Source organism: Aquarana catesbeiana, linkage group LG09, assembly GCF_042186555.1.
Source record: "Aquarana catesbeiana isolate 2022-GZ linkage group LG09, ASM4218655v1, whole genome shotgun sequence".
NCBI classification, from domain to species: Eukaryota; Metazoa; Chordata; class Amphibia; order Anura; family Ranidae; genus Aquarana; species Aquarana catesbeiana.
Window position 1 is genome coordinate 199,439,672 of NC_133332.1, and position 13,395 is coordinate 199,453,066.

At 46.8% G+C, this 13,395-nt stretch overlaps 1 protein-coding gene across 3 annotated transcripts in view; it reads left to right on the forward strand.

Moving 5' to 3' along the window:
- Positions 1-13,395, forward strand: part of TTLL11 (tubulin tyrosine ligase like 11) — a 254,643-nt gene that overhangs the window by 225,591 nt on the left and 15,657 nt on the right. For 2 of the 3 annotated variants that reach the window (XM_073599526.1, XM_073599528.1), the window contains one exon: positions 3,825-3,931. The exons of the other annotated variant lie outside the window; for it this stretch is intronic. In XM_073599526.1, coding sequence (XP_073455627.1) covers positions 3,825-3,931 — 107 coding nt within the window. The remainder of the gene's footprint in view (positions 1-3,824; positions 3,932-13,395) is intronic. 3 annotated transcript variants of the gene reach the window in all.

Sequence of the window (13,395 nt, forward strand, 5' to 3'; positions counted from 1 at the left end):
AGTTACAGGCATGTTAAGCCATGATTGCTAGATGGTTGAGATAGTTGACCTTGCTAATCTGCAAAATTCACGGGTTTTCTGAATACATTTTTAAAAGCCCACTGTACCTAGACCATGGATCCGAGGAGGAGAAGACAGAGACATCAGTGGAGCAGATCAGCCACATGATCTAGCTAAGATACATTCATCAGATGTTATGGAGTTGAGGTAAACTGGCTGCAGGACCTGGCATTCGACAGGAAGGTCTTACAGGCAGTAGTCCCACCCTAAAGCCTGGTATACACTAATAATTTTTTTCCATTCAAAAAAACATGTTAGGCTTCCCAGTAACGGTGTTTCTAGGAACCTTCCAGGACTGCACTCCAGAAAAAACAAAATAACTTTGCGCTAACTCAAACGTGTAAGCCGCTAACACTGCAAATAGAATTTTTGCTGTAAACCATAAGATATATAAAATAAGTGCAGCGCTGTAAATTATACAAAAGTGAGATGACAAATGTGAATATCAACGTATAACGTTCTCATAGTAATAAATGTCCATTATCAATAGATCAAAGTCCATCTTTTTGTGAAACCATTATAATCACCACGTGGATATATAACTAAAATAGTGATCAGACAGTCCCCAAAGTAATGAAGGCGTACCATAGATTTTGGACCTAAGAATAGCATATGCTACATAGGTCAAAACAAGCCTTTACTGCCCAATGGCAATGATATAGATGATGAAGACCAAAGGAAGATATACGGTCTTGGAGGCCTTCTCAGGGATTTAGTGTGCAAACCAAACTTGTGCAAATACCACCACCCATATGAATGGAGGCTTACCGGAAAGTTGGGACCCAAAACAACGTATGCTGTATGAGTCAAACAGGCTTAAAACTGCCCACTGGCAATGGAGAGGAGATCCCAATGATACACTGGAGAAGAGATCCTGGGGGTGCCTCACCGGGGTGCTTTCTCCATGTAGAAGTTAAAAACGTCCTCGAACATGCCCCACATAGGAAAAAAAGGGGGCCATATAGTGTAATTCCGTAAAAATATGAATTTTATTAAAAAAGAAAAACACTTACATTTAAGAAGTAATCAAGCGCTTGTATATAATAAAATGGCGGCAGTGGTGTCCCCCCGACGCGTTTCGTCACATAGGACTTTGTCTGGGGTACTTGCCCACTGCAGCCAGACTCCTTTATATAGGCACTGAGACCCCTGTAATGAGAATCCAGCTCCTAAATTTTCATCATCTGCACTTCCGGGTTCGGCCAAAATGGCGCACCCGCGTGCGTTCCAGGCCTCGTTATCATGTGTTCCAACCCCCTTATTAAACATAGGCGACACTTCCTGGTCTAGAGGTAATATATTCATGTGTTTCAGTCCTAATGTATTTCCGCCCACCACTCGCTGCAGCGCAAGCCAGCAGCGAGCGGAGTGTCCTGCGGAATTCGTGTCCTCTTGCGTTCCACCTTGTGCCGCGCAGTGTGCACGCGCGCGGCGCAACGTCATCACCACGCCGTCACGCATGCGCACACCGTAACTCACACGCTGTCTACTTCCTGGCCAGTTGAGGGGTGAAAACCAATAAGAACATGAACAGGTCACCTGAGGCCAGGTGACACATGCATTCCGTAGGAGTCAGGAGTGCACCACTAAGGTAGTGGACCCTAGGACTGACTGCTGCGCATTGAAATCTGGGAGGTTCAGGAAGCAGGTCCACTGAAGCACCAACACAGAATCCACTGGGAGCTAGAGCATAGATTCCCCACGGCACGGAGTCTAAGAGCCAGCAGAGCCTCTAGTGGCGAGGATGGACTGCGCTGCAGTCTTGCTCCAGGTTGAGGCTCCCAGGGTCTCACAGCTCACGGTAAACTTACAGGAGAAAGAGGAAGGAAGCAGCAAGCTGGAACAACAAGGATAGTAAAGGGATAAGCCAAAGGTCGGGGCAACTAGCAGACAAGGATAAACATAGAACACGCCAAAGGTCAGGGTCACAAGCAGACAGGGATGGTTGAGAACAGGCCAAGATCGGTAACTGGAATCAGACGTAAGAGACACAGCAAGTTGCACACGAAAGCTAAACACACAATGGTTGATCAGCAGGGCTGGCTTGCAGTGCACAGGTTAATATAGAGTTCCCTGATAGGGGCTGGGGTGGAGCCATGCTTTGAGGAGAGATTAAACAGCCAGGTGAGAGTGGCTGGCCTCTAAAGGTGAACACATGAGGAGAGGTAAGCTTCACAAACAAACCTCACTGCATAACCATGACAGAACAGTAGGTGGTGAGTACCTAAGTGGATTTATTCCCCTTGTGGACCAGTTTCCTGAGTTACTTTATTACAAACTGAGGGACAAGGAGAAGGGTGGGGGCTTTAACAGCTATCAATTGATTATGTTTGCTGTAGGGAGGATCCTCTCATCTTGGGTGTACTGTCCTGGAAGGTTCCTAGAAACAGCATTACAGAGAAGTCTCACAATGGTTTGTTATTTACGAATGCTTTAAATACCTGAACTGATGAGACTTAGGAGAAACATCATCAGGAAAGGTAACTGGTAATATGGGAATCTAAATACATTCAGCCTGAAGGGAGTCACAGGACAAAGCCTATTTTTAGTCCAATACTTAAAGCGGAGTTCCACCCAAAAATGGAACTTCCGCTTTAAGATCAGGTTACCCCCTGACATGCCACATTTGGCATGTCATTTTTTGGGGGGAGGAGCAGGTACCCTGTTTTTACAGGCACCCAGCTCCCACTTCCTCCCCTGGCTCCGTGGCGCCAGAAGGAATTTCACCTCTCCCTCCTCCCTCCCTGCAATCTTCTGGGACATGTCACAGGTCCCAGAAGATTGCCCGGCCATCCACAGCGCGCAGCGAGGCTTGTGTATGTGCAGTGCGCGCCCAGCTGTGGCGCAAAAGCTGGGCGCCCACAGTTAGAATGCCGGCGCCTCAGAGAGGAGGGGGAGAGGAGCGGGACTTTGTAAGCCTGCATTGCTGGACCTTGAGACAGGTGAGTGATTATTAAAAGTCAGCAGCTACACTTTTTGTAGCTGCTGACTTTTAAATGGATGGAACTCCGCTTTAATACTCCTATTTTCTTGATTGATTCAACAACCTATTGTATTAAATGCTTCCCAAAAGTGATATTTTAGTTATAGACAGATCCCAGTGGGTTGAGTCACCTTCTAATATGTCTTGGATAATCCAACATCATCTTTGAGTTTTGGATGTCCCTGTCCCCTTTTGTGTGTTTTAAGCTCTTCCTGTTACATTCTCCATGTTAAGTAAATAAAAAATTCAGCAGGGAGTGTGAGAACCTCTAATTATTTCCCAAGCAGGTGTGAAGAAGCGAGCAGAGTTCTCACCAATAGAATCCCTGAATAATAGAAGAAACTTTGAGGTAGTTTAAGGCAGGCCTGGTTTGAATCGCGGTCAGTTCAGTAGAACCCGGCCAAGATTCGGACCATGTATGGACGTATAGGCTGGCTGAATGTACCCAAGTTCATTGATCAATCAACTTTGGTACAACCAGCCTGGCATATTTTACATGCGATGGTCGTTAGTTTCTGGGATAGCCGCTAGCAAAAATCACAGAATTCTTCCAGCAGCTAAGCTCCCCCTCCCCAGATCACTGGCCTACAGATCACTGACCTACAGATCACGGGAAGTTAGGAAGATTCATGTGCTACAGTGGTGTCATGGTCTTGTACTTACATGGCCTTGTACTCTAGGTGAACGTCCAGCTGCAACTCCCAGCTAAGATCTCTGAGATACGACCTGTAGCTCCTCTTTTTTGCTTCCTAAGTTATGGTTTCTGTCTCTTTCTTTGCAGGAGCTGCAAGCTGAGTAGTGGCAGTTTCTGCATGGCATCTGGCGACATTCTCTACATTGATATAACAAGGCGCTGGAACAGCATGGCGCTAGACCAAAGAGAATCGGGTAATCTTCCTTTCCTCATTCACCTATATTTGGGTACTGTGAGTGAGCAGTCAAACATATTTCACTTTTCTCTAGTCCAGAAACATAATGGAGTATGTTTGCTTTCTGTTTTCTGTATGCATACATTTGCTAAGTCCCCTCTAGCATCCAATAGAGGTGATCCCTATTCACTCATCAGCAGTGTTGATGAGTGGATACTTTTTTTGTACTGGCAAAACATGAAAAATTTACTGACGGAGCACATTTTATTTACTGGCAACCTGAAATACGAGAGAAACTACTATTACAAATAAAGACAATCAATATTTTAAGGCTAAATTCACCATTAAGGAAAAAATATTGAATTCAAATTTTGCTCGGGAAAAATATATAATATAATATTTATTATTTGCAAAGCATTGATCAATGGATCATTGGATCATGGGAGAAATGTTAGGCTCCTGTAGACATTAACTCCATCTTTTTCAGGTAGAAAGCCAGAGGAAGTGTCAAAGGACTAAGAGTGCGCTGATCAGGGGGTTAGCATTTTGGGGTGCTTAGCTACATGTTACATCCTAAATATGGGGGTGACACATAACATGTTCTTAAAGCCAAATGTAGCCTTTAAACCTTACAAACAATATGTAAACATTAAGAATAAATATTATTCTGCCTGGCTTTATAACTAAAAAGGCAATTGGTGAACTACCAAACTCAGCCTCCACTAATGCGGCATGGCGTGTGAATTTAAACCACCCCCCGCTGCCCAATACAAGGAGTCAGAGCAGGTCTGGAGGAAGAAGTCACATCCTCCTCCGCTCTTCGCGATGTGGCTTGTGCATACATCACTGGTTTCTAGATGCCTGGCAGTCCTAGCAACCAGTAATTTGATGGTGGAGGACAGTGGGCAGCAGTAGCCAACAACGGAGCCAGGGGAAACCGGGCCGCAGAACTTTGGAGTCAGGACTAGTAGTTTACCAGGGGAAGTCAGTCTTTGTAATTTTACAGACAGGTATAAGTAATACCTAATTTGTTCAGTGATGTCAGTAATCAATAGCAGCTTAGCAGGTATAGGTGTCATATGTGCATATGATAAGGTTTTATCTTAATCTTACAGTAAAGGGCACACTCATAGACCCTGGATTATTATAGGCTCATACCTGCAGGTAATTGGGCAATGACAAGCTTTTAAGGACACACCCCTTGGGCGCCACCCCTATAACCCTACGAGTGACAGTCCTCTTCTGCTTCAAAGAGAAATCACTCTTAGCTTAAGCACTTTTGTTATTTTTCATATTTATTTTATTTTAAAATTCTTCTATCAATTCCTCACTGCCTTCCAATGACACAAGTAGTGGCAGTGCATCTGGATCACACCCCTTCAGGTGTATGCCCACTGTAAGAGGTGAAGACTGGACTTTATATACATGTAACCCCGGTCACCCTGTATGCTTTTGACCATCACTGTCAAAGACTGAGGCGATATTTGAATGTTATTCACTACGGTGTAAACTTTTCAGATTTGAAGCTAAAACTCATCCACTCAGAACTTAGCCTCAGGTGGGGATGACCAGGTGTGACATCACACCACAGGTCACAGATTTTATCACCACTTCTGCCTAGAGCCCTTTTAGGCTATTCAGGTGCTTAGTCCCATCTTTTTCCCCATGTGGATTCACTACAGGATGGTCAACACCAAGCAAAAGGAAGCCTTTGCAAAATTGCATGCAAATATTACGCTCACACAACACTCAATCTCAAAGTGATGATGCTCCCCTTGCATCGGAGCAGGAGCCCGCTCTGACACCGATCTCTGCATCTGACTACCGCTCTTTTTCAGGCAAGCAACCAGTGACCTTTTTGACAAAATTTTCTGCCTTGGTATTGTGCAGCCTAATCTCCTCCATCTCGTCATACCCCTTTGCATGCAAAGAGACATCCAAAATCTTTCAAAACATGCCTGTTCATAAACAGATTGAATGTGCAGTCTAAGAAGATTGTATCACTCAAGGCAGGATTTTCACTCTTAATGAAATCTTTGCTGAACTGTAGCAAGTGAAGAAAGAGTTAGCAAAAAAGTGGCCTGCTGTCTAAGTTTTAAACATTTATTGTACCGATTGAAGATGTTCCTTCTTTCAAAGGTTCTCCAGATAGAAAGTTTGATATGCTTTGAAAGGCTCTCTTTACTCCAGGTTCAGCCCTACAACCATTTCGCTAGGGCAGTGAACAACCAGCATGACCCTATTTTCCACAATTATGCCTTAACAGAGCAATTACAGAAGCTACCTTCTGCTCTGCTGTTTTGTGAAGATGCCTTAGAACAGCAGTCCCCAACCTTTTTGCACTGGGGATCGGCTGCGTGGAAGAAAATTATGCCAAGGTGTCGATGCGTTTTTTCGTGGGCAATTTGTCGGGGCAATGGCTGGTGTTGGCACTTCAATCATCACGGCACCATGGTTGATATGGTGTCAGGATGATTGAAGCGCATTATTTCTATTGTTACATTGTAATATACAATGAAATAGTTCAACTCACCATAATGCAGAATCAGTGGGAGCCCTGAGTGTGTCACTTACCATGTCGCCTGCCACCAGATGCAGCTTTTCACTTGTCATGTCACCTGCCTTTGGATGCAGCTTGTCACGTCACCTGCCTTCAGATGCAGCTTGTCACTTGCCACATTACCTGCCACCAGATGCAGCTTGTCACTTGTCACACCACTTGCCTTCAGATACAGCTTGTCACTTGTCACGTCGTCTGCCACCAGATATAGATTATCACTTGTCACTTCACCTGCCACCAGATGCAGCTTGTCACTTGCCACATTGCCTGCCACCAGATGCAGATTGTCATTTTCCACATCGCCTGCCAACAGATGCAGATTGTTACTTGCCATGTCGCCTGCCACCAGATGCGGATTGTCACTTGCCATGTCATCTGCCACCAGATGCAGTTTGTCACGTCACCTGCCACCGGATGCAGATTGTCACTTTCCATATTGCCTGCCACTAGATGCGGATTGCCACTTGCCACGTCACCTGCCACCAGATGCGGATTGTCACTATCCTGCCACCAGCTGAAGCTTCCCACTGTTGCCTGCCACCAGAAAATACCAGATGCAGTTAGTCACTTTTTAAATGTAAAGGCAATTTGGAGGCAGGCAACAGTGACAGCAGAGAAAAAGGGCTTCTCTTCCCAGCTTTTCAGCACATGTGCATCGGCTGGGTCCGAGAGTGAGGGCGGGCAGTGAGAGATGATGTAATCTCTCTGCTGCCGGCGGCTGCACAGTGAGGGCGGAAGTGCGGTGATGCAGGACAGACAGTGAGAGATGATGTCATGTCTCTGCTCTCTCATGTCGCCCACACCCCACCGGCTCTCTCATGCGGTCCAGCTGCTGAGTGGCCACGGCCCGGTACTGGGCCGTGGCCCGGGGGTTGGGGACTCACGTCATAGAACATGTGATGGGACCGATTTCCAGAATGGTTCTAACTCCCATCTCGTGGCTGACAGCCTGGACAGCTGAAGTTGCCTGTGAAAAGCACCTCACACATACATATTTTCAAGGAAGATGTAAATTTGGAGAGGTACTTGACTAGTTCATCAAAGATGCCACAGGAGGGATGGTTTTCCTCCCACAGTGGAAGATCCCAAAACCCCCCTCCTAAGTCACTATCTCCTCAAAATGCAGAACACAAAAATGCAGAAAGTTCAGCATTTCTTTACAGCACAAGGCTTGGACCACAAAGCCCAGCAAGTCTTCCCCAGAGCCCTCTTCTCAGTGAAGGGGTGCCCTCACTTCTAAGAGTGGGGAGATGTTTGTTACAGTTTGCCTTTCTGTGGGTCACAGACATCCAAGACCTCTGGGTTCAGATTTGCATAATGCTCTGAACCATTCCTTGTCCCAGGGAGTAGTTCTGCCAGTATCACCAAAAGACCAGTTCAATGTATTCTATTTAAATCTGTTTATTGTATGAAATCTCAGTGGGGGTAATCATCCTATTCTGGACTTGAAACCCCTCAACGATCGCCTTTAGATTCCAAAATCTTTAATGGGATCTGCAAGATCCGTAATTGCTTCTCTGAGACTCTGGAATACATGGCATCAGTAGACATTTAAGATGCCTATCTACATATTCCAATTTTTACACCTCATTAGAGCTTTCTGCCCCTCACAGTGGCAGGTAATCAAGAAAATTAATTCCAGTTTTTGTTCTGCCTTTTGGCCTATCCTTTCCTCCTAAAGTATACTCAAAGCTTCTAGCACCTCTCCTTGCCCTTCTCAGAACTCAGGGACTCCAGGTCACATCTTAAATTACCTTCTCCTAGGCCTTCTATGCCATTCAACTGTCAGCAAATGCCCATAGGACAATTCAGATGCTCCAGGCTTATAGTTGAGTCTTCTCTTTGTCTGGAAAACTTGGGTCTGGTCCTGGACACATCCCAAGCAAGATTTTTCTTTCCAGAGAAGAGAATTCTTTCTGTCAGGGCACACACTCGAGAACTGAAGTAAATAAGACATTCCATGATGGGTTTTCACCATTAGAATTCAAGGCTTCATGGTAGCCTCCTTTTGAGGCTGTACTATTTGCCCAGATTCATTCAAGAACTCTCCAGCACAACATCCTGGCGACCTGGAACAGGCCTGCACTCTCAGCCTGCCCATGCTCCTGTCCAGCCAAGCAAGGAAACCAGGAAGTGCATTTCAAGCCCATCCCTAACAATAGGAAAGTCTTTCCTTCCCTATCGCTGCTAAGTGAAAAAACAGATGCCAGTCTTTCAGGCTGGGGAGGAATGTTCCAGTCCCTCAAGGTCCAGGCAACGTGAACACCAATGGAAATCAAGCCCCTTATCAACATCCTGGAGGTTAGAGAAGTTTGAATGGCTCTGCAACATTTTACCCCCTTCTGCAAGGGCACCCAATCAGGATGCAGTCAGACAATGCCACAGCTGTGGCCTACATCTACCATCAAGGGGGCTCCAGGAACCATGCAGCCTTGAAGGAGCAAGCCAGATAATTTCATGGATGGAAACTCGCTGTCCAGTGATCTCTGCAGTCCACATCCCAGAAGTAGAAAACTGGGAAGCATACTACCTGTCAGGGAAATGGCCGTGTTGTGGGCAATTCCGCCAGTAACCGTCATGGTGGCAGGCGAGTCTAGTGAGCACGCCCTGATCTTGTGGGCACACCCCTCCGGCCTATTTAAACCTGCCACTGACACTTGCAGTTTGCTGGATTATCAAACAGCTCCTGTGTTCCTGTGCCTTGTATACTCTGAAGACCCCTGCTTGACCTCTGCTTGGCTTGACCTGTGTTTCTGTTTATCTCCTCGCTCTGACCTCGGCTTGGCTGACTACTCTCCGATCTTCTGCCCTCTGTATATGACCTGGCTTGTTCCTGTACCTCTCTCGGACTGTCTTTTGGTATCTGACCCCTGGCCTGGCTGCGGACCCTGTTCCAAGTTTACCCTGCTGTTACCGTTCAAGACTTCTCTCCGCACGGCTGCCACAACACACTCTAGCTACTTACAGCCAACCAGCCAGCTTGCAGTATCCCTGGCAACCCGTGCACTTCTGTGCATCGCATTCCCTGTACCCAAATCCAGGGACGCACTGCACTCAGCCGCAAGGGGCGCCCTCTCAGCAACCCGGCCTCACACTACAGACTTGACAGTATAATCCAGCCATGACTGAGGCCGGCGGAGGTGCGTCCCCATTAGAGACTTTGTGCCAACAAGCCACCACTCTGACCCAAGCAGTTCAGAAATTACAGGAAGGTTATCTGCAACTAACGGATAAGTTGCAACACCTGTCAGAGTCACCTGCTCACAAACAATCCTCTGTGGCTCCCTTGATGATGTTTCCGCCTCCAGAACCCTGAGTTCCCGTTCTGGAGCGATTCTCCGGAGACCGGAAAAAGTTCAGATCATTCAAGACTGCCTGCCTATTGTACCTAGCCCTGCAACCCCGGACTTTTGCTTTAGAGACTGTTAAATTCGGATTCCTCATCTCTTTGCTGTCCGATGAACCTCAGGCCTGGGCCCATAACTTATGGGAACAAAAGAGTCCAGTCATTTGCACGGTGGATGCATTTCTGGCAGCTATGGCACAACTTTACGAGGCTCCCCAGCGTACTGCCACCACTGAAGCCACTCTGCACTCACTGCAGCAGGGTAGGTGACCAGTAGAGGACTATACCTTGGACTTCCGGCGGTGGTCCGCAGACACAGCCTGGAATGAGGCAGCTTTACTACACCAGTTCCGCCTAGGACTCTCCGAATCCTTCAAGGATGAGTTGGCCAGGATTGAGATTCCCACTACACTTGAGGGTCTCATCCAATTATTCATCCAACTGGATCGACGTTTGCGGGAGAGACAGTCCGAACGATCACAAACCTGCAGACCCGCCAGTACACCCACCTTTGGATCAGTTCCCAAGCAGATTGGCCTGTTACGTTCCGCACTAACTCCTGATCCTCATCATATCCTAGCCAATCTTTGCCTCTATTGTGGAGGAAATGGACATTTTCTATGCGACTGTCCCAGGAAGTTCAAGAAGCCACCTACCTACTCTCCAGCATATTTCCAGGTTTCCGGGACTTCTCCCTCACAACTCGTTCTTCCCATTTCACTGCAGTTGGGAGAAGAAGAGATCCGGCTCCAGGCTATAATCGACTCTGGAGCGTGCAGTTGCTTCATGGACTTGAACCTGGCAAGGAACCTTAGGTTGCCCCTCCTCCACAAGAAACGGGGTCTGGAAGTCCGTTTAGCAGATGGCACCATACCTAACTCCGGCCTTGTTACTCAAGAGACTTCTCCTCTCCTTATTACCTCTCCCAATGGCCATCGGGAATTCATACGTTTTGACTTTTTGAGTTCACCTATGTCTCCAATTATCTTGGGTATCCCTTGGCTCCAAGCCCATAACCCCCAGATCGATTGGATCAAGAAGGAAGTCCTGTTCACTTCCCCCTATTGCCAACAACATTGCCTCATCCCTGAATCCCTGAATCCAGAGATACCACCAGTCGGTATCCTCCACTAACCAGGATGTACCCCAGGCGTACCATGAATTCCTGGACGTTTTTGATAAGAAAAAGGCAGATGTTCTACCACCACTTCGGCCATATGATTGTCCTATCGAGCTGCTTCCAGGGGCCGAAGTTCCATTTGGGCGTATATTTCCCCTCTCTGAAGTGAAATTGGGGACACTACGACAGTACATAGACGAAAATTTGGCAAAGGGCTTCATCCGTCCTTCTTCTTCTCCTGCCGGTGCCGGCATTTTCTTTGTCAAAAAAAAGATAAGACTCTAAGACCATGTGTGGACTATAGGGAATTAAATAAAATCACCATAAAGAACCGATATCCACTCCCACTGGTCCCCGAACTCTTCCAGAGACTTCGTTCAGCCCAAGTGTTCACCAAACTCGACCTCCGGGGTGCCTACAACCTCGTTCGCATCCATGAGGGCGATGAGTGGAAGACGGCATTCAGAACGGGGTTCGGGCACTTTCAGTATTTGGTGATGCCGTTTGGGCTCTGTAATGCCCCGCCTACTTTCCAGCACTTCGTAAACAACATCTTCCGGAATATCTTGACTACTTCGTCATCATCTATCTGGATGACATCCTTATCTTCTCAACCACCTTGGAGCTCCATCGGACTCACGTAAAGACAGTATTACTCACACTAAGAAAACATGGACTTTACACGAAAGCAGAAAAGTGTGACTTTGAAAAGAAATCCATAAAATTCCTAGGGCTCATCATCTCTACCGGTGGTGTATCTATGGATCCACAGAAAGTGCAGGCAATCCTAGACTGGCAAACTCCGTCAGGCAAGAAGGGTGTACAAAGGTTTGTAGGGTTTGCAAGCTTCTATAGAAGGTTTATAAGGAACTTTTCTTCCATCATCTCGCCCATAACCCAAGTAACCCGCCTACATGTTCGCTTCCTGTGGTCCTCCGAAGCCCAATCTGCCTTTGAGAAACTGAAGTCTTTGTTTACTTCTGCACCAATTCTTCGACACCCTGATCCTGCCCTGCCCTATATTTTAGAGGTCGATGCCTCAGAGGTAGCTACAGGAGCAGTACTTTCACAACGCCTGGGACCCAAGTCGCTGCTTCACCCTGTGGCCTTCTCCTCCCGGAAAATGAGCCAGCCCGAGAGGAATTATGACGTAGGTGATCGTGAGCTTCTGGCCATTAAGACAGCCTTAGAAGAGTGGGGATACCTTCTTGAGGGAGCCACGCACCCAATAATGATATTCACCGATCACAGAAACCTCGAGTACCTCCGCACTGCCAAACGCCTGAGACCCCGTCAAGCTCGCTGGGCTCTGTTCTTTTCACAATTCAACTTTCACATCACCTACCTCCCTGGCTCCAAGAACGGCAATGCCGAAACTTTATCCCGAATGTTTCCTGATACCCCAGAAGAAACAACATCCAGTACGATCTTGTCTCCACAGAACTTTCTTTTGATTCAACCTGATCTAAGGTCTTCTCTTGAACAGGCCTCCCTCCAATGCCAGGAACTTACAAACTTTACATGATCATCAACTTGCTGGCCACTTCGGTGTACGGAAAACTATGGATCTTATTCAGCGATCCTTTTGGTGGTCTACCTTGAAAACTGATTGCAAAAAGTATGTAAGCTCCTGCACTACCTGCCAGCGAAACAAGGGGTCCAACATTAAGTCTTGGGGTCTGCTACGTCCTTTGCCAGTACCAGAACAACTATGGAGGAATATATCTATGGACTTCATAGTAGAGCTGCCACCCTCTGAAAGATTCACAACGATTCTAGTTGTTGTAGACCGTCTGTCCAAGATGTCACACTTCGTGCCTATGATAGGTACTCCTTCCGCTGCAGACACAGCAAAGGCCTTCATAAGAGAGATAGTCATACTTCACGGCCTTCCTGACAGCATTGTGTCTGATAGAGGGGTCCAATTTACTTCCCGATTTTGGAAAGAGCTCTGCAAAGTTTTGTCTATTGAAGTTTGCCTATCCTCTGCCTATCACCCCCAGAGCAACGGTCATACTGAAAGGACTAATCAGACCTTAGAACAATATTTACGCTGTTTTTGCTCCACTTCCCAGGATGACTGGTCCTTGTTACTCCCCTGTGCGGAGTTCGCATACAACAACTCAGTACACTCAACCACCGATCAATCACCGTTTTGGGCCAACTATGGGTTCCATCCTTCATTTCTACCTAATGTCATTCCAGAGACCTCAGTTCCAGCAGTTCAAGACAGGATAAAATCCATTCAGACTAACTTTCAAACTCTCAGCAACCCGGCCTCACACTAGACTTGACACTACCTGAGCCCTGGATCAAGGGGAATGGGCCTTTCACCTAGACATATTTAATCTAATATGTCAGAAACAGGGAAATCTGAATGTAGATATCCTAGCCTTCAGATTCAACAACAAACCTCCTCTGTTTGCAGCCAGGACCAAGGAGCCTCTAACTCTAGCC